At 36.9% G+C, this 22868-nt stretch overlaps 1 protein-coding gene across 2 annotated transcripts in view; it reads left to right on the top strand.

Moving 5' to 3' along the window:
* The window catches only part of GLCCI1 (glucocorticoid induced 1), a 121414-nt gene extending 98835 nt beyond the window's left edge, over positions 1-22579 (top strand). For both annotated transcript variants that reach the window (XM_060108106.1, XM_060108105.1), the window contains exons 6-8: positions 6560-6770; positions 20089-20209; positions 21362-22579. In XM_060108106.1, coding sequence (XP_059964089.1) covers positions 6560-6770; positions 20089-20209; positions 21362-21710 — 681 coding nt within the window. In that variant the 3' untranslated portion in view covers positions 21711-22579. The remainder of the gene's footprint in view (positions 1-6559; positions 6771-20088; positions 20210-21361) is intronic.
* Positions 22580-22868: the final 289 nt, after the last annotated feature.

Raw genomic sequence — 22868 nt, 5'->3', positions numbered from 1 at the left:
GCCATGGCTCACGGGCCCAGCCACTCCGCAGCATATGGGATCCTCCCAGACCGGGGCACGAACCCGTATCCCCTGCATCGGCAGGCGGACTCTCAACCACTGCGCCACCAGGGAGGCCCTGTTTTCAGTTTTTGTCATCATAAGCAGTGCTTTAGAAAACATAGTGTACTCTTGGCACACAATTCCCTGGCTGTGAAACTGCTGGGTCAAAGCATTTGCACGTTTTAAATTTTGATGAATATTGCTAAAATTACCATCCCAAAAGGTTGTGCCATTTCACTCTCCCTAGAGTTAAATTTTTATGTTATATTTATTAGTCCAAAAAGGAACCCTTTGGAAACTGTGCTGTCTCTTAGCTTAGCTGTGTATGCCATTAAAATGTTTCCTTTATACATTAAGTAACATTTAAGAACAGTAATGTAAGGAAGTAAAATTGGTCCAATTTTTTGAGGATGATATAATCAGACACATATTTGCTAATTCTTTAAGAACTGCTAAGGAAAACTGTACTAGAAGATGAAACTTAGTAACATAGTTCTGCTTGAATACACTTTCTTCTCACGCGCACACAGAACATTCTCCAGGATAGATCACTTCTTGGGGCACAAGCCTCAGAAAATTTAAGAAAATTGAAATCATATCAAGCATCTTTTATGACTACAACACTATGAGACTGGAAATCAGTTACAGGAAAAAAACTGTAAAAAACACAAATACATGGAGGCTAAACAGTACGCTACTAAATAACCAAGAGATCACTGAAGAAATCAAAGAAGAAATTAAAAAATACATAGAAACAAATGACAACGAAAACACAGTGATCCAAAATCTATGGGATGCAACAAAAGCACTTCTAAGAGGCAAGTTTATAGCAATTCAATCTCACCTCAAGAACCAAGAAAAATCTCAAAAAAACAATCTAACCTTACACCTAAAGCAACTAGAGAAACAAGAACAAAGAAAATCCAGAGTCAGTAGAAGAAATCATAAAGATCAGAGAAGAAATAAATGAAATAGAAAAGAAGAAAATAATAGCAAAGATCAATGAAACTAAAAGTTAGTTCTTTGAGAAGATAACCAAAATTGATAAACCTTTAGCCAAGACTCACCAAGAAAAAAAGAGAGAGGACACAGATCAATAAAATTAGAAATGAAAAAGGAGAAATCACAACTGACACTGCAGAAATACAAAGGATTATAAGAGACTACTACAAACAATTATATGCCAATAAAATGGACAACCTGGAAGAAATGGACAATTCTTGGAAAGGTACAATTTTCCAAGACTGAACCAGGAAGAATTAGAAAATATAAACAAGTAATGAAATTGAAACTAATTAAAAATCTTCCAACAAACCAAAGTCCAGGACCAGATGGCTTCTTAGGCAAATTCTATAAAGCATGTAGAGAAGAGCTAACGCTGATCCTTCTCAAACTCTTCCAAAAAATTGCAGAGGGAGGACACTCCCAAATTCATTCTACAAAGCCACCATCACCCTGATACCAAAACCAGACAAAGATGTCACAAAGAAAGAAAACTACAGGCCAATATCACTGATGAACATAGATGCAAAAATCTTCAAAAAATTACTAGCAAACAGAACCCAACAGCACATTAAAAGGATCATACCCCATGATCAAGTGATCAAGTGGGATTTATCCCAGGAATGCAAGGATTCTTCAGTATATGCAAATCAATCATTGTGATAAACCATATGATCATCTCAACAGACTCAGAAAAAACTTTTGACAAAATTCAACACCATTTATGATAAAAAAACTCTCCAGAAAATGGGCATAGAGGGAACCTACCTCAACATAATAAAGGCCATATATGATAAACCCACAGCAAATATCATACTCAATGGTAAAAAACTGAAAGCATTTCCACTAAGATCAGGAACAAGACAAGGATGTCTACTCTTGCCACTCTTATTCAACATAGTTTTGAAGTCCTAGCCACGACAATCAGAGAAGAAAAATAAAAGGAATACAAATTGGAAAAGAAGAAGTAAAACTGTCACTGTTTGCAGATGATATGATACTATACATAGAAAATCTAATGATGCCATCAGAAAACTACTAGAACTAATCAATGAATTTGGTAAAGTTGCAGGATACAAAATTAATGCACAGAAATCTCTTGCATTCCTATACACTAACAAGGAAAACTCAGAAAGAGAAATTAAGGAAACAATCCCATTTACCATTGCAACAAAAAGAACAAAATACCTAGGAATAAACCTACCTAAGGAGGCAGAAAACTTTTACTCAGAAAACTATAAAACACTGATGAAAGAAATTAAAAATGACATAAACAGATGGAGAAATGTACCATGTTCTTGGATTGGAAGAACCAGTATTGTGAAATGACTATACTACCCAAAGTAATCTACAGATTCAGTGCAATCCCTATCAAACTACCAATGGCATTCTTCACAGAATTAGAACAAAAAATTTTACAATTTATGTGGAAACACAAAAGACCCCGAATAGCCAAAGCATCTTGAGAAAGAAAAATGGAGCTGGAGGAATCCCTGACTTCAAACCCTACTACAAAGCTACAGTAATCAAGACAGTATGGTACTGGCACAAAAACAGAAATGTAGATCGATGGTGCAGGATAGAAAGCCCAGAGATAAACCCACACACATATGGTCACCTAATTTATGACAAAGGAGGCAAGAACATACAATGGAGAAAAGACAGCCTCTTCAATAAGTGGTGATGAAAAAACTGGACAGCTACATGTAAAAGAATGAAATTAGAACATTCCCTAACACCATACACAAAAATAAACTCCAAAAGTATTAAAGACTTAAACTAAATGTAGGACCAGACACTATAAAACTCTTAGAGGAAAACATAGGAAAAACACATCTTTTTTTGACCCCCCACCTAGAGTAATGAAAATAAAACCAAAAATAAACAAATGGGACCTAATGAAACTTAAAAGCTTTTGCACAGCAAAGGAAACCATAAATAAGAGAAAGAAACAGCTCTCAGAATGGGAGAAAATATTTGTGAATGAAGCAATGGTCAAAGGATTAATCTGTAAAATATACAAACAGCTCATGGAGCTCAATATTAAAAAAACAACCCAATTAAAAAATGGGCAGAAGACCTAAGTAGTCATTTCACCAAAGAAGACATACAGATGGCTAAGAAGCACGTGAAAAGATGCTCAACATCACTAATTATTAGAGAAATGCAAATCAGAACTGCAGTGAGGTATCATCTCACACTGGTCAGAATGGCCATCAAAAAAATCTATGAACAGTAAATGCTGGAGAGGGTGTGGAGAAAAGGGAACCCTCCTACACTGTTGGTGGGAATGTATATTGATACAGCCACTAGGGAGAACAGTATGGAGGTTCCTTAAAAAACTAAAAATAGAACTACCATATGACCCAGCACTCCCACTACTGGGAATATACCCTGAGAAAACCATAATTCAAAAGGACACATATACCCTAATGTTCATTGCAGCACTATTTACAATAGCCAGGACATGGAAACAACCTAAATGTCCAATGATAGATGAATGGATAAAGATGTGGTACATATATACAATGGAATATTACTCAGCCATAAAAAGGAACAAAACTGGGTCATTTGCAGAGATGTGGATGGACCTAGAACAGAGTGAAGTAAGCCAGAAAGAGAAAAACAAATATAGTATATTAAGACATATCTGTGCAATCTAGAAAAATGTTACAGATGAACCTATTTGTAGGGTAGGAATAGAGACGCAGATATAGAGAATGGACATGTGAACACGGTGGGAAGGGGAAGGTGGGACAAATTGGGAGATTAGGTTTGACATAAATACACTACCATGTATAAAATAGATAGCTAGTGGGAACCTGCTGTATAGCACAGGGAGCTCAGCTCAGTGCTCTGTGATGACCTAGATGGATGGGATGGGGTGGGGGGGCGGGAGGGAGGTTCAAGAGGTAGGAGATATAGGTATACATATAGCTGATTCACTTCATTGTATAGCAGAAACACAACACTGTAAAGCAATTTTACTCCAATTAAAAAAATAATAACATAGTTCTGCTTTTAAGTAAGTCATATTCTAATTTCACAGTAGCCACTTCAGAATTACTCTGGGATAACCTACACAGTTCTAACTAAAATACTAATTTTAAGAATTTTTAGATTTATGATTAAGTGTGCCTCAAAGTTTTAATAAATCAAAATGTCACCATCAGTGAACCTGTCAGTAGCTTCCTAAGCCTTTATATTTCCCATCATTATTTTGTGTAAATGTGTAAACTTCTGAAATCTTTTTTGTTATTCTAATTCTTCTGAACCCCCTCCCCAAGAAAACAGAAGTTGGTTAAGGAAATATATTATCCAGTTAAAGATTCAGAAATAGGAATACAAAGTGATTGTATCAGATAGGACACAAATAAAGATAACTCAAATTCTTAAACTTTTTTTAGTTATAAATTGATACATTATTCTTTTACTAATTACCAATATTGACATTTTATTAAAGCAGCATTTTCCTTGACTTAAATATCTAAGTTTTAAGAAAGACCTCTGTCATGAAACCCTCATATATATTCCAAAATGATCTTCCTTTATGGGTGGTTCTGAAAACCTCACACACCTATCACATAATTTTGTCCAAAAAAACCCCCAAAAACCTGCACCAATGATTTATTCTTAGAATTGTTCATTCTAAAATTTAGTGCAGTGTTGTAAAAATCTAAATTTAGTTAAGTAAAAGAAAAATTTTAAATAATAAATAATTTTCTTAGCGTTTGACCAAGTAACTTAATATTCCTTTGGGAATCTTTCTTTCCTAAATTGGAAATTTTTACTCTTTTCGTTTGTTGACAAAATTAACTAATATTCCATAATTGAATATTCTCTTTACAATAGCATGGTCATTGTCAGGTTGTGAAAATGGTATAGTTTTGGTTTAGCAACTCTGCATAGATAGATGAAGTTTTTATTTTAGGTTTTGACCTTCTCTTTATTTGTTGTAGAAAAACATTGATATATTTTGAGTCTTGCCTAATTTTTATCTTACTTCATTTTCCCTCTGGCAGTGTTTCTAAAATTTCTGAAATGACAAAGCTCAGAGTAATAGCAGTAAACAGTGAAAATAAGTTGTAAATAAACTAATATATTGGTTCTTTTTTCCTAGCATTTCAATCTTGTCTATATAATGACAAAAATACTGTAAACATATACAATTGTATTTGTTGACCTCACTTTGTTAGCATGCTGATGAGCAAGATATATCTTTACAGCAGAAGCAGAGTAGAAAGAGTCCACTGCAACTGAAGCTCTGATGCCATTTGATTGACCATGTCACCAGGAGCTCTAAACTTTAAGTTCTTGGGGTTTCCCTGGCAGTGCAGTGGTTAAGAATCCGCCTGCCAATGCAGGGGACACGGGTTTGAGCCCTGGTCTGGGAAGATCCCACATGCTGCAGATCAACTAAGCCCGTGCGCCACAACTACTGAGTCTGCACTCTAGAGCCTGTGCTCCGCAACAAGAGAAGCCACTGCAACGAAGAGTAGTCCTCGCTCGCCGCAACTAGAGAAAGCCCGCGCTCAGCAAAGATGACCCAACGTGGGCCTCCCTGGTGGCGCAGTGGTTGAGAGTCCGCCTGCCGATGCAGGGGATACTGGTTCGTGCCCCGGTCTGGGAGGATCCCATATGCCGCGGAGCGGCTGGGCCCGTGAGCCATGGCCGCTGGGCCTGCGCATCCGGAGCCTGTGCTCCGCAACGGGAGAGGCCACAGCAGTGAGAGGCCCGCATACCGCAAAAAAAAAAAAAAAAAAAAAAAAAGATGACCCAACGCTGCCAAAAATAAATAAAATAAATAAATTTATTAAAAAAATAAAATAAACTGTAGGTTCTTTATTGGTAAAAACATTGTGCTAATGAGGTCTAGGGTCTTCTCGGGTCAAAAATATATGATTCATATATGATTCTATGATTATAATTTCATTTCTATTTTTTATTTTTGCCACTCAGAACAATGCATTAGAACTAAGCAAAATTCATTAGTAGTCCTACTCAGTTGGATACCAAATTAGAAGAAATGTTCTGAGTTACCTTAATATCCTCCCTTGAGTACTAATAGAATAAACCTTTTATTATAAATTTTGGGTAAACTGCAAAATCTGTTCCTGGCTTGTAAAAAAATAATAATAAGAGGAAAGAATGAACAAATGGAAATCCATACCTGTGAATATGAGATTTCTCTTTTTTTATTATCAAGTCAAAGTGACTTCTTGTGCAGTTTGACTAATTCTTAAAGCAAATGTTTATTGAATGTCTGCTGTGTGCCAGACACAGTGCTAGGGATACAGTGTTAAAAAGAAACCCCTGTCCTTGAAGAGTATTACTGGGAGTGCTGACCTAAAAGTGACTGGCAGAAATTAAGACACAATATTGGTATCTTTATTCTCTGAAGAATCAGCTGTGGTGGCGATAATACTGCAAAATGAAATCAAAAGAAACACCAGTGCTTTCTATGTGGATGGAGTATATGAACTGTCACTGACGGTGATGGTTGTTGCTTTTCCAGCCTTTGGATATCCCGGATGGTCGGAGAGCCCCCCTCCCTGCTCACTACCGGAGCAGCAGCACTCGCAGCATCGACACGCAGACCCCCTCTGTGCAGGAGCGCAGCAGTAGTTGCAGCAGTCACTCCCCCTGTGTCTCCCCCTTCTGTCCCCCGGAATCCCAGGATGGTAGCCCTTGCTCAACAGAAGATTTACTCTATGATCGTGATAAAGGTGAGAATGAAATCATCCATTTAGAGGGTTTGTTATAAGGCCTTGGTCATTCTACTTTCTTTGTCTTAGACCATTACATCACCTTTTTTCTTTCATTAAATGGTGGGATTGTAAAGGATTGGTTGATCTAGGTTGGTTTGTTCATTGGTTTCATGTACCCCCTTCTTTGTGACTTTCGCAAACATCTTCCATAAATGTGTCAGAGGAGCACAGCGCATGGTTATAACAGCTAATGAAAGCTATAAAATGAATGTGTACAGCTTCACATCATATAACACAGTTTTTTCCTTGGTATTGTCCAGAGTTAAGGATGGTTATGGTAAAGTTTATGTTCCTCGTGCCTGAGGTTAGATTTCATATTCAGATTAATTTGGGAGGAAATAATTTCTAAAAAAAATCTGTTGGAAGAATGAGTATATTTTTAACCAAGTGGGATAGAGTTTAAAAAGTACCTGCAGCACATCAGGGAATATATATTATGGTATGTAGATGAATTATTAACTAACACCAATAAGAGTGCAGAACCCGTGGGGTTTCTTATTACCTGTCAAGCCCTGTCTCCCCATTTCCTCCTGTCTTCGTGCCAGGCACTTGGCTACCACTGTTCACTCTCTTCTTTCAGTTTCTTGGCCCCTCAGACTCAGACACCGAAGGTACCGCAGACTGCCCAGCTTCCACCTTCCTAGCTACTTACAAAGAAACACTGAACTTCCTTTGTAACACATTTATTGCTTTTCACCACAAGAAGATCATAGGCAACACAAATTTTAAAACATGAAAAAATTAAAGTTTATAGAATCTTACAGGATTTTTTTAGGGCCTTGTCCTGACTTGACCCCCAACCCCCTCAGTTTGTTTTATTTTGAGGTATTAATACATTTAAAGTACCCAAATATTAAGTGCTAAGCCCCCTGAATTTTTACACACATATGCACTCATGAAACCACTACCTGGATCAAGATACAGAACATTTTTTGCAACCCAGAAGGATCCCTAGCCCCCTTCACAGACAGTATCCTTCTCCTCTCCCCCTAGAAGTAACCACTGTTGACTTCCATCATCATAGTCTAATTTTTCCCTGTTACTGGATTTCATAGAAGTGGATTGATGCAGTGTGTATTCTTTTGGTCTGGCTTCTTTAAGTCATCATTACGCCTAATTCTCTGCTGAGATGTTAGATGGAAGCTACTTTGGACTTTGTCCTCTGCTTTTATTTCTGTGGGTGGATCTTAACAGTTCTCCCCTTTTCACCTTTTCCTTATTGGAAGCCTTGTGAACTCTCTTCCTCCATTAAGGATGTACTGAAAGCAGTACCTTAGTTAGGCATCTCTCTGCTTCAAGTGGAATGTCGATTTTGTAGAATGCAGACTAGGAAACTTTCATTTCACTGAGGCATCCTACGACAGCAGTCACTGCCTCGCATCTTTAGTATGGATGTTACATAGTAAAACAAACAAGAAAACACCTTGCTTCTAGTAGAAGGATTTGTTTTGAAGGTAAATGGAAATGTTAAATAATCATAATTTATTGTAGGCTGCAGAGGTGGTATATGGTGAAACAGATCTTGTAAAACCCGTATTTTTTTTATTATACCACTACAAAAGATAAGTGCAGACCACTTTTGCTACTTATTAGCACTTACAGTTGGGTTAAAGTTAAAAGTAAAAATAACAGTGATAATAAGGCTAGGCAGTTAATTCAGAAGTTTTATTTTCTTCTAAGTTTAATACTGTGGATAGTTGAGAGATGCTGAACCAAAAGGGAGATGTATTAGGAAGTTGATAGATGAATTCCATTTTGGTTAGCTGGTTGTGAGATGGTCTTCTTGGCCTCTATGGGACTATATTCTATGAGGCAATCTCACAACCAGTTAGAACCACATTCTCTTTATCTACTCATCTGTCCATGGACACTTAGGTTGTTCCCATGTTTTGGCTATTGTGAATAATACTGCAATGAACATGGGAGTGCAGGTATCTCTTTGAGATCGTACAATATTCTGAATTCTGGCTGTTTCTTAGAGAAGTTAGACTTTTTCCTAAGACTGCTTTTGGTTGTATATTTTTCTCTTTGCCCTTTTATTCTTTTATACCAGATATCTGCCTGCATGACACAAGTGTCTTATCTTTCTTCTGTTCCTCTTGTTTATTTAATGTAAAATGAGAATGTTGGTCCACATCATCTCTAAGGCCTACAGTTTTTCCCCTAATAGTTAAAACAAATTTTTTTCTTAGTAAAACAAGGTGATAATACTTGTTTTCATACCTCATACCATTATTGGGGTTAAATGAGATATTGGAACAAAGTGCTTAGCACAACTCTTGGTATGTAGTAAACACTCAATAAATGGTGTTGGGTATGACTAATAGTGATTTTTTTTAATTTCTTTAGAAACTAAGAAAACTACAGAATCATTTAAGACACTTTTCTGTTTTCTACAAAACTACCTCAGTTTGGGAATTAAGACCTCATGACATAAGTTTCTTAATATATCTACACTATTATACAAATATGTTCAGAAAACTAAAGGTACAAAGGAGAGGGAGTTGTCAGTTTTGCAATTTCTGAAACTTACATATTTAAATCATTCAAACTATAGAATAATCTCTGACTCATTACTTCAGAGTGGACAGTCCAAATTTTTTTAAGATACTAATTCTAGCTTACAATTTGTATTTTTCCACAGTGAAGCTTAAATTGGTCTTTTGTTTCTTTACATTTATTTCCAGTAAAGAGAAAAAAAAGGAAGCTATAGATTTCTAATAGGTGTGCATCATTAACTCTGAAAACAGAATTGATACTGTAATTTTGTAGTCAACTAGAATTGATTTGGAGTACCTACCTATTCTGTAGTTGCTGTTGTAGACTAGCTAGTTTAGACATCCTTAGGTGCCTGGATTGGCATGCACAGGTGGGGAGAGTGATAGGCATTGTGAGTATATAGCTCTAATGAGAGATGTGCTAGTTAGCTGATTATTTTTCTAGTACTCATCTGTTATATCCTTATCCTTTTCCTGACTTTATTATTTCTGCTTATTCTTAACATCTGTTTTTCTCCATGACACATATATAATTTGAGACCTATAAAATAATTTTAGTTGATTAGCATAGTGGTTCTTTGGCTGTTTCAATTGCAATGCCAGGACAAAAACACTCTCATTATTGAGAAAAGTCCAGCCTTTAAGAGACTATTTTCAGGTTTTAGTTTTTTGGGTTTGGTGGGTTTTTGACAGATTTTTCCAGTGACCTAAAGACTGAAGGCAGCCTGGTAACATGTGTAAAGTTGCTAGGCTTACTAACCTAGTAACAGCCACAGTTCCTACATTATGATCTGTGTGGAGAATTCAGGGATCCAGAATAAGAGCTCTTATTATCTTGACATCTTCAGAATATATCCTAAGAGTTAGCCTAAATTCTTCTACGTTATCATGCCCAAAATGCAAGGGAGAAAAACAGTCATTTATATAATGTAAATGGAAGTGTCAAATATTAGTTCTTTTAGCAGCTCTGCCAGCTTTCTTTAATAAGGTAGCAAGCCACAAAATCTAGACTTCAGTCTGCCACTTATAGTTGATCTTTGGCACAATTCACTTAGGCAGCTTGTTATAAAATTCTGCAGTTTTGCAAGATATTGTGGAAACGTTGATTATTCTAATCATGACGTCAACTGAGCCATTCTACTCAGGTCAACTACCAAGAGTTGTATTCCAAGAGTCCATAAATTGATTACTCGGAACTTAAACTATGTTTTCCCACAGGAACAGTGTATATCATGTAGATGGAGTTTCCAGGGCACAACGCATATAAGCCTATTTAACTCATACTATGATTTAACTTGTAAATATTAATATTTCTAAACTTTGGGTATTAGGACTGAGCAGCCCATAGTTGCAGAAAAGAAAAAAAAGTATTATCTTTTCAGGGTCTAGGGCTGACCCCAGGCAGACTTTTAAAAGAGACTCTTTTTGATATCTTATTCCTTTCTGTATACATTTTAAACCCTATTTGCATTCATCTTTAGGGCTCTATTTCTTAACATTGTTTGACCTTTGCCCTTACCATACTTTAACTCTCCACCTTCTAGATATCCTAATCAGCCAAGATTTTGCGGTACTTTTCTTTTTGTGGTTTATATTGTGAAAATAGATATGTTGGATATACTTCTTTTAGCTACCACACCTTGCAAATTGCTGCTTTTGAACCTGAATCTGTTTCTCAATCAAAAGATTCTCCCCACATAATTCTAGGATGCTTATTATCCTAGAAGAACCTCTTGCTGGTAAAATTACAAAGAGTGTAGAAATCTTATTCCAACAAAGGAATTATTCCATAGGTTAAAAAGTGAACTTTTCTAGAATTACATCCCTAAGGTCATCTTCCCTGTTTTGCTTTTTCAAGAGTACATCTAAAATTACATATACTCCCATTATCTGATGCGTATGAGAAGCATCCAGTAAATGCCTTTTCCCCCTCTTTTGGAAAATGTCTACAATTTTACTAACAGCAGTTGCCGTGCTAGCTCTCTATGGATGAGTTACTATTCTTAATTCAAAATTATTAGTAAGTATACAACTCAGTTCTAGCAGTTACAACTCAGAGTCTAAAACAAAAGCAAACCAAAATTTATTAATATATCCACACATATAATTTCACTTAATCTTCTATTATCTATTTACTAGACTATAAGCTCCATCAAGAGCAGGTAACTTTATTTTGCTCATTACTTTATCCTCAGCAACTAGAGTGGCGCCTAGCATTAGCATGGAGTAGTGCTTAGTCAAGATTTTTTGCGTATTCCTTCTTCATGGTATGTCCATTTTTTTAAGAATATATTTTTATAGCTTTGTTGAAAACATTAGCATCTTTTTCCTTAAGTGGTTAACTTATATATGTTAGGCTTTTGAATGTTCAGGAAGAGTATGATAATCCTCCCCGCTACCACCAACCAAAAAAAGATAATAAACAGTCACCACTCTAAGATTATGCTAACTTAGTGATCATAGGCCTTTGGTGAGAAAGAAGCCATAAAGTTCAAATTTCCTGTTGAAATTAGGGGAAGGGAAGTAACTTTGCTAAAATCCATCTCATCTTCTACTCTGATCATGACTGGGGGAAAAATAGGGTATGGGCTAGAGGAAAGGGGATCTGTTGAATTTTTTTCTCCCTGTTATCTTTTATGTTCCTCTGAGAAGAAATATGGACACACTGAAGCCACTCCTTGCACTGTCTCCTTGTGAGACTAACAGAAGGCAGACCCAATGAAGCTGTTGCCTACACTCTAAGACTCTACTGAGGAGAGACATGGAATGTTACATTGGAACTCGATCGTCTAGTCTAATGAGGACACTAGAGTTGAGACAGATCAAAACAGTGAGGCAGATAGCATGATGGTGACGAACTCCGACTCTGGTGCAGCCAGGCTGAACTCTGCTCTGCCACTTACTAATCATGTGTCCTTGGGCAAGTTACTCAACCTCTCTGTATCTGTTTTCTCACCTGTAATTAAGGAAAATGATGGCACCTGCCTCACAGGATTGTTATGATGATTAAATTTGCCCAGGTGACTTTACCTTTGTTATCCCCTGTAATAGTATCACAATCCGATGAGGAGGGACATTGTCATTATTTCAAGAATGGGGAGCCTAAGGCTTAGAGAAATGAAGTTAACTTTCCTAAATCTTGTGAAGTCCAGATGCCAACAGAGATCTTCTGTAGGAACTTCACACTACTACTTGCTGCCTTTGCAGGAGGAATAGCCATTACAGAGTCCTTCAGCTATGAAAGAGGCTGGTGTGTAGAGAACAGTTTAAAAAAAAATTGTGTGGCTAGAGCATAGGGTAAAATGGTAAGGAGTAGAAAGCAGTGAGAGCGGAGAGGTAGGTGGAAAGGCCACTATTTCATAAGGGCCTTGTAGCCTTGCTGAAAGAAATGAAGAAGCAAGCAAAGATCTTTTGTCAGCTAAAGCAGGGGTCCCCAACCCCCGGGCTGTGGACCCGTAGGGGTCTGCAGCCTGTTAGGAACCCAGTGGCACAGCCGGCAGTGAGCGGCAGGCGAGCAAACAACAAACAACGCTTCACCTGCCGCTCCCCGTCACTCGCACTGCCACCTGAGCCATCACAGCCCTCACCGCCCCACCCCGTCTGTGGAAAAACTGTCTTCCACGAAACTGGCCCCTGGTGCCAAAAAGACTGGGGACTGCTGAGCTAAAGGACATGACCAGCTTTAAGGATAAAGCTACAGAAGTAGGGCTTCCCTGGTGGCGCAGTGGTTGAGAGTCCGCCTGCCGATGCAGGGGACACGGGTTCGTGCCCCGGTCCGGGAGGATCCCACATGCCGCGGAGCGGCTGGGCCCGTGAGCCATGGCCGCTGAGCCTGCGCGTCCGGAGCCTGTGCTCCGCGGCGGGAGAGGCCACAGCAGTGAGAGGCCCGCGTACCGCAAAAAAAAAAAAAGCTACAGAAGTGGAGAGAGACAGCAAGAGGGGAAGATAAGATGCTATTTTAATAGCCTAGTCCCGTCTCTCCAAACTTGAATTATTACATACCTTTTTCCAGTAATTTTTAATTTGTACCCGTAATATAAATTTATATATTTCTAAGTTATGTAAGTACATAATTCAATCCATATACGAAATATTTGCTGGTAAAGCTTAGTTTCTTATTTTTAGAGATAAAAAGTAAATATGTATAAATGTTCTATTTTCTTCCTGCATATCAGCAGATTGTTTAGTGCACCTTAATTGGGAAACCACAGGTGTAGGGCAAAGGAATCGGAGGAAATATACTGAAGAAGAATCAGCAGCATTTGGTGGTTGATTAAATGTACAAGGTGAGGGATTAGAAAAATGAGGATAAAGGCAAAGTTCTAACAAAGTTCTGGCTTGGGACATAAGAAGACGATTACCACTATTAATAAGGCAGTGAATGTCAGAGAAGGAACAGGCTTGAAGATGACTATTATATAAGTTTAAGATTACATTTGGTTATCTGCTGAAAAGATGTTATAATACCATTTCCCTTTAGCAAGAATTAAGGAAAAAAAAAAGAGAGAAATACTGAGTTTTACCTGATACATAGCATTTTGTTTTATCTTCTGTTTTGTACATAATTAAGTGCTCGGTAAATATATATAAGTGTACATTTAAAATTATATTGAAATTTTATTAGAAGTTTTCATTTTTCCCCCTGTAGGATACTTTAGGAGCACTTTAATATGAACAGTGTGTTTCAGTGTTTTGAAAACTGATGTCCCTAGAAATTTTTTCATTTAAAAACCTCAAGAATATAAAAAAACTAAGATTGCATCAGACTGATTTTGATTTTGCTGAGAACCTTAATTACATTACTTTTCAAGATATAAAATATTCTGGGTAATCTGAAATTTATTTTCAGTTTAGTTTTACCATTATGATTTATAAGAGACAAGATTTTAGTCTATAAATCGGTTTGCAGACTGTCTTCGACAGAGTGATTTGCTTTCATTTTTTAACTGCCACGTCGGATAGTCAGATTCAGAGTGATTTGTTCGCGTTCATGTAAGATTCCGAGTGAGTAGTTAGCATATCAACGATGCCAAGTCAGATTTGGAGACAATAATAAGCAATGTTGTTCTGCATATCGGGATTATGTTTGCAGAAGAAGCATTGTACTTACTGTGAGTACACAAAAACAAAGGCACAACTATGATTTGTTTGCTTAATTTGTAAATTAATATCAATTCAGTGAATACAGAATAAATGATTAAAATATAAAACACCTTCCACATATGACAAATATTTAATTAATGGGTCTAACATTTGGAATGTAAGTCCCATTACTTCAAAACACAGTCTTATTTGAGACAAAGTTCAAAAATATAAGTAACACGGATTATGTTACATTTTCTCTCCTTACCCTTTGCTGAATGCTGATGTAAGGGAGATCTTAGCTATAGCTGATGTGTTGTTTTATTAAAATTTTGTAACCTTCTCATAAAAGGTTGACTTTGAAATTGTAGAGGAACATTAGAGACTATTTGTAAAAGTCAAATGTTCTCCTTACTCTTCCACAGTTTTTTTTTTTCCACTGAAAATGCAGGTTTTCAATACAATCAGTAATGCCAACTGGTTCCAAAAGTTTGTTGTCAAGAAACGCTATACAGTTGTTTCTCCTGATTTCATTAGACCATCAAGTTACACTATAGATGATAATTTCATTTCCTGATGCAAAAAAGTAATTTTTTAAATTGAAGCATAGTTACTCTACACTATTATATAAGTTACAGGAATACAATACAGTGATACACAATTATTAAAGGTTATACTCCATTTATACTTATTATAAAATATTGACTATATTCCCCCTGTTGTACAGTATATCCTTGTAGCTTATATCTAATAGTTTGTACCTCTTATTTCCCTACCTCTGTATTGCCCCTACCCACTTCCCTCTCCACTGGTAACCACTAGTAGTTTGTTCTCTATATCTGTGAATCTGCTTTTTTGTTATATTCAGTAGTTTGTTGTATTTTTTAAATTCCACATGTGATATCCTACAGTATTTGTCTTTCTCTGTCTGACTTATTTCACTTAGCATAATGCCCTCCTAGTCCATTCATGTTGCTGCAAATAGCAAAATTTCGTTCTTTTTTATGGCTGAGTGGTATTCCATTGTGTATACATACCACATTTTCTGGAAAAGAAGTAATTTTAATACTAGAATAGCAATTCTGTTTAGATCCCATTTAGTTCATATTTATAAACTTATTCTAAATTGGCTAACTTTGTCACTAAGTTTAGTGTTGGTTGAACTCTATGCTCGTTTTCTCAGCCTGTTATTCTAGCTTTGAAAGAGAGAATAATAATTACATTCTACTGGCTCTTGCTACACATGTAATAAAAATATTTTTTATGTAGAGGAATCTATAGAATCTGTATACTTTAGGCATTAGTTTTAAAATTTCGGAATGATAGATCTCCATATGCTAAAAGATGCCATCATGAACTGGCAGAGCTCCTACTAGGCAGTCATAAACTGGAGAATCTGGTACTCCAAATGTTACTCGGCTTCCCCACCAGACACAAAATCTTACCTTTATATACCTTAATAAAGTTAGTGTGCAGACCTATTAAAAATGACATTTCTGTTACTCTCTTCTACCAAGAAAGTAGAATAGGCATTTAATTTCTGAATGGTTCACCTTTGTTAATTTGTGAATTAGGAATGATGTGTTCTTTCTACTATTGTAGCAGTATTTATTGAGAGCTTATTCTGTTTCAGGTACACATTTTTCACAGCCATCATATCAGTAGTTATTCCCATTTTATAGATCAAAACACAAGGGGATCACATTTTTCCTAGGCCATGCAGTTAGGCCTAGACAGAAGTCAGGTGGCTTGACTCCATACCAGTGTTTTAATGTTTTCATGATTGGTTATCAACTTTGGCTGTACTTCAAAAGCATTTGGGAGCTTTACCAAAAAAAACAGCCAGCACATGCCTGGGAATGGGCCCTAGACTAATTAAATCAGAACCTCTTGAGGGGTGAGGTTTCAACATTGGCATTTAATAGTATTGTTAAAACATCTTTGATGAGTCTAATGTGAAACCAGGGTTAAGAACCACCACCCTGTAATTATATTACTTATTTTAGAATTAATTTTACTTAATCTGATAAAGTAATCTGATAGTAGGAGATAAAGCACGTATAAAGACTTAGGGCTAGAAAAGAACCATGGCAGAGATTTTACATACCTTCCTACATAAATGAAGCAACTTAATATATATGATTTTTTTATACTACAATTATTGGCCATACAACTTAACATACCAGAAGTAATGGAGGCCATTTATAAGGAGAAATTCAGAAAACTCTAAAACTGTAAAAGTACACATAGTTTAATGAATCTTGTTTCTATATGGAATTTCAGACTTCAGTAATATCTCTAACTTTTCCAAGCTTTAGTTCATTATGATGTGTTTTAAAATGTTTATCAAACTACTTATATTTTAATCGTAAATATGGTACACATGCATAAGTATAATCTTTTATAATAAAATAGTCAATAAAATTTTTCCATACTCTTTATTTTGAGATCTGGGTGATTCTGTTATAAATATAGGTGAAACTGTTATGAATGCAGACAGATATGTAAATAATTATATTCATCACATCTAATTTCATTGGTTATGACGTTATAAGAACATAAAGTAACATTTAACTTAATCTCAATTACATGTCTAGTTATTATCCTATTGTGGGATAACAGAATGAGAAAATGTATCATGCTTGTGAACAGGAGGGATCAAATTAAGATTACCATGAGACTTCATCCTGAATCTCCTGAGCAAGCATGCTTACCTCACATTTATAATGTTCTGTTAATGAAATGTGGTTATTAAACTCAACACAGAGTTCTAAATGCAGGAGTTAGACAACCAAGCTTGGAATGGGTAGAATAGTTTGTTCATGGGAGTTGTTTTTAAAGCATGCCATTTGTAAAGCAAAAAAAAATATTTTGGTACACTGTTCCTTTTTTGCAGGTTAGAACCTTTTTTAAAAATCACAGAATTTCAGAGTTAGGAATGGCAATTCCTTTAGTTATATAGAAACTTAGAGAGGCAGCTGTGTTGAAGGTTATACAACTATACAGCTAGTGACACAGCTAAAACCCCAGAAAGTTGTCTCCATTCCCTGTTCCTCTTTGCACTCTATCAGATTGCATATTTACCTGAAGAAAAAACCCCAGATTTAAGAAATCTGTTTACGGCTCCAAATTTTTTTCTTTCAAGCTTTGTCTTTCCAGACCACCAAACATTAAATGTAATATATATATGTGTATATATATATATATATATATACACATATATATATATACACACACACACACACACATATATGTATATATATATTCTCAACAAACAGTTTTTATTGAAAAGTCAAGGCAGTATAACAGCACTGAATACTATCTTTCTGGGATACCAATATATTGTGTTTGTTTGTTTAAACATTTGTCACCCTCCTCCCCGCCCCCAATAAAAGAATGTTTAAGTGGGTAAAACTCTGTAAAAATATAAGCCTCGGAAATTAGAAAAATTTCAAGGAGAAAAACCATTGAACATTTAATTCATTGTAGACTGTTTATAGGAAGACAGTTTTGCTGATTATCCAACTCACATCTAGCTTTCAATTCTGGGAAGGTCCCTTGAAACCATCAGTAATGTTATGAGAGAAATCATGTGGTAGGTCTGATGGTGTAATAAGAAATAGAACACAGGAGACCGTAAGAGTGGCCAAGATGACTTTTCTTACATGATAATAGGGTGGATTCTTAACTACTGACATGGTCACACCCCTGCTGATGGCAGAAAAGGCTTGTTAAAGGCATCGAGCCCATGGTTTTAGGCCCATCCTGCGTGCAGTAGGGCTGTGTTGTTACCACCAGTCCTCTCCATGGAGGCACTACACACCATAGCTACTTTTTCATGTATATCCTTGGCATGGTTGCTTGGATAATAAAGCAAGGTCAACCTGTATTTTTGGTATTATACTGAATTCAAGACCTCATTCCCACCAGTTTTTGATTGTAGACCAGTCGTTTTGGTTTAGCCTAGCTCAAATAGCAGCAAACTCAGACTCTAGTCAAGTTAATGATGTTTTGCATCTACTTAAGAGAAAAAATAATATTCCTTCTCCTCCCTCCCATTTGTTTAAGCAATATAGGATAAATGTTGAGTCTAAGAAAATCCTCAAGTCTGAAGAAACCCAACGTAACTATAAGACTTAATTCCTTCCAAGAGACTATGCATAATCTGTATGGACATGTGTAACAGTAGTGATGGAGAAACTATGAGGTTTTCTAGGTTTCCCAGTAATGTGGCCTTGTTATTTTGCAGGCAATGATTTCCCAGCCAGAGATATAGCCATATTCAAATATAAGCACACATCTGCATGCCCAAGACTTACATAGGTGCTCTCTGAATCATTCACCAAATACACTCTAAGTGTGCCTCAAGGGTCTACTTTCTAAGTGTGTATTATACTTCATTAATGATGATTAAAAAAACCCTCCCTATTACTCAGATTCTGAATGTTGGACCATGTACTGTATCCTAAACTGAAGCAACTTATCAAAATTGTGACACCTGAAATTTATGGTACTAATGCCATCTTTCAAAATACATACGAAAGGGCTTCCCTGGTGGCGCAGTGGTTGAGAGTCCGCCTGCCGATGCAGGGGACATGGGTTCGTGCCCCGGTCTGGGAAGATCCCACATGCCGCGGAGCGGCTGGGCCCATGAGCCATGGCTGCTGAGCCTGCGCGTCTGGAGCCTGTGCTCTGCAATGGGAGAGGCCACAACAATGAGAGGCCCACATACCGCAAAAAAAAAAAAAAAAAAAAAAACATATGAAAATGCTACATCTCAATAGGTCATGTGCTTAGTATTTTAGCATGGGGGATTGGTTTGCATTAAGTCAGAATTTGTTTAAATAGGACTATTGTATTTATAAAGGTATGTTACTGACTTTACAACTTGGCATCTTAAAAAGATAATGACATATTTTGGTGGATATGAATTTCCAAAATCCTTTGCCAGGTAGGAAAGGGAGAAACTGCATATAGGTTTTATGGCTTTTCATGAATAGACCATTTCTTTTTGGTCAAAAATACGAAGAAAACATGTTAGATAGAGATGCTTTTAGATTCCTCATGCTTCCAGCAGCGAAAATACAAATAGTGCTCAAAAAATTCTTTTGTCCAATAATTTTAAAGGCAAAATTCTGAACATTACCTTTTTCATTGTGGGCCAAGGAAAAGTATATTGTGTTATAAGCCTATTTTTTCCTGCATACATGTTATTCACAGTGTTTAGTAAAACTAACATTTCTGCTAAGAACTTTTATAATGAAGATTATTCCACATATTAAAATTTTCAATTAAATTGGTTGAACAGTGAGAAAATATAGAGAATGCTGTATTTAATCTCTTAAAATTCTGCATGGCTATACATATTACCCCATTTATTTACCTTTTTGAAATACATAATGATGTATTTATTTTCAGGATTACAGCTCTACTTTACTCAAAATGCAGTTGTCTGGACCAAAATATCTGCTTTTTATGTTCTGTGGTATGGCAGATTACTATTGCATTGAAGCTTTTATTCATAAGATATGTACTACACAAGGATGTTAGAAACAGCTTTGCAGTAAAGGAAGCTCTGTGGTGGAAGCCAAGGGGCAATAGTGGATAAATTGTGCAAGAGGCTGCTTGTTTGGAAATCAAATTTAATTTAAAAGAGCTTTCAATCACTAGTTAATATAACTGCTTTAAATTTACAGACAGTGGGAGTAGCTCACCGTTACCCAAGTATGCTTCATCTCCCAAACCAAACAACAGCTACATGTTCAAACGGGAGCCCCCAGAGGGATGTGAGCGAGTGAAGGTCTTTGAGGAAATGGCGTAAGTAATGTCTTTTCTGTCAGCTGGGATCTGCAAAGCTGTAAAGCTTTTTACTGAGACCAGTTGATTACAGATGAATCAACTACTCCATCCAGCTGATAATGTGTCTCAAAAGCAAATTATGAAAAGAGAGTTGAATAGGCAAAAGAGATCTTATTGAAGGAGAATTAGAGTCTGTGTGCTGGAAATATGCTAATACAAAGAAACTTGGAAATTCATCCTTACTACCTAAAAGATTTATTTTTAATCATTAAGAATTTTCCTTTCAAAAGTTCTATTAATTTAGATGGCTAAAAAGAAAAAGACATTTAGCAGCAAAGTGAATATCCATGTGTGGCTAGCCTTAACGACAGTGATACCACAAGCCAGAGGGAACTCACCAACTCGTCTCCTTCCCTGTAGACACATCTAGCATGTGTATTCATTGAATTTAGACTTTCTGTTCACAGATTTTTTTTTCTTTTTGAAAGTTCGGTACGTATAAAATAGAACTTAAAGGTAAAAGAGGTTCATGCTGTAAATACTTGGCAGAATAACTCATAAAAAGAGCGTGTGGCTCTTGGACTCACTCATCCCTTTGTCCCAGTGCAGGTGCCCTAGTGGAGGCTGCTGTACTCTTGTAACCTAGAAGGGGACAGAGACGGGTCCTGCAGGAGTTGATGGCTTAGTTCCCGGGCAGGGGAGGAGAGGAAGGGCTTGTGGACGCTGTTCTGTTGGGCTGACTCATCAAGAAACTACTGAAACTATTTTTCCTGATCTGTGTTAGTAGAAGTATGTATAGAGATACAGAAAAAGGAGGAAATGCTGAAAACCAAATACATGATTGGGTAATCCCTCTCCCAATATACTTAACAGAAAAGGTCATTTTAACATCACATAATCCATGTTCTAAATGAATGAAAGCAAACTAATCTCTGAAAAATTCTGTCTGCCCAGTCCTTTTGAAAATCCTTTTGTTTTAAATGTCTCCTCAGTGCTGTGTACATCAGTAGTATGCCAGCTGACTTGTGCTATGGAAGATGTTTACCCCTCTGTGTACACTTAATTCATTCCCTGCCATCCACATTTTAGCTGTTTTAGAGAACTCCAATTAATTCAGAAAGTGCCTAACTTTTTAGTGATTGTAAACCTAATTTTGTTTTATGGTTTTAGGTCTCGCCAGCCTATCGCAGCCCCTCTCTTTTCATGTCCTGACAAAAACAAGGTTAATTTCATCCCAACCGGATCAGCTTTCTGTCCTGTAAAACTTCTAGGCCCTCTCCTACCTGCCTCTGACCTGATGCTCAAGAACTCTCCTAACTCTGGCCAGAGCTCAGCTCTGGCCACCCTGACCGTGGAGCAGCTCTCCTCCCGGGTTTCCTTTACGTCTCTTTCTGATGACACCAGCGTGACGGGCTCCACAGAGGCCTCTGTCCAACAGCCATCCCAGCAGCCGCAGCAGCTCCTGCAGGAACTGCAGGGTGAGGAGCACATCTCCGCTCAGAACTACGTGATCATCTAAAGCAGAGGGGGAGCTGGTCTCTACCCTGTGTTCCCTGGATTAGGAACTAGATCTCAGACATCTATCTGCATGGAGTGACAAACTTCTTGACACCACCACCAACAGAATACTTATCAGCATCATAAAGTATCTCTTAACACTGATCTTGGCAGGGACGGAACTCCTATTCAGCAGTTTTTGTGGAAAGCAGTAATGCTTGCAAAAATGTGTGTATCATTCAGCATTTTAAGTGGAGACTATGCATTTCATAGTATGTTTGACAGATTAGTACTGTGTCCTGTGTTTTGTTCCAAACTCTTCAGTATAAATAAGCTCTATATCAGAAAGTTGCCTGTCTAAATAGAAAATGTCTTGCTGTGTTTTGTCCTATGGAAAAATACTGTACTTCAGAATTATGTTTACAATTGATCCAGGTGTTTGTTTCTAACTTCTGTAATACATACAATGCAAAAAAATAAATAAATAAATGGCCACAACAGTTGCACAGTGCCCACCCTATGGCCTAGCTTCAGGTACTTCAGTTGAAGTCTAAACTCAGGTAACTTGGAATGTATATCATATTGGGATATTAACTATTTCACAGCTAAAAAGCTAAAGAGGGAACATCACTCTTTTGCCTTTTCTTATTTTATGCATTTCCCTTTCCTCATTACATTCCACGTTCTTAGAATAAGAAGTGCATTCAACCCTAGGAGAACAGAAATCCTGGACATGGGTGAACATGAGGAGAACCAGCAAATCTGTGGTGTCTGACATCACTTTTGTCATGTGGTTACACGTAAAACAATTGTTGCATTCACTGTTTCAACATGTGTAAATGTGGCTTTTTTTTTTTTTTTTTACAAGTTCAGGTGTTGCTCGGTTAATGACTGATACAATGTTGCAAATAAAGTATCCAGTACTAGGCTGTACAAAAACATTCCACCTTGTGTGTGTGGAATTTAAAGACAAGAATGTCTAGGTCTAATTTCAGGACCAGGGCAGTTTCACAGGGGGATGGCTGAAGTTTTTTGTTTATATTGGCCATCAGGGTCATGAAATACTACTGTTCTATCAAAAGGCATATTAATGTTTAGTTTCTCTTTTGGAAATTTTCAGGTTAAGAAATGACACACTTTTGGTTATTGTTTTCCTCAAGCAGTTCAGGTGCGTGAGCTG

The sequence above is a fragment of the Mesoplodon densirostris genome, chromosome 9 (assembly GCF_025265405.1).
Source record: "Mesoplodon densirostris isolate mMesDen1 chromosome 9, mMesDen1 primary haplotype, whole genome shotgun sequence".
NCBI lineage: Eukaryota > Metazoa > Chordata > Mammalia > Artiodactyla > Ziphiidae > Mesoplodon > Mesoplodon densirostris.
Note: the sequence above shows the minus strand (reverse complement) of the source record. Positions and strands in the feature narration are given on the sequence as shown.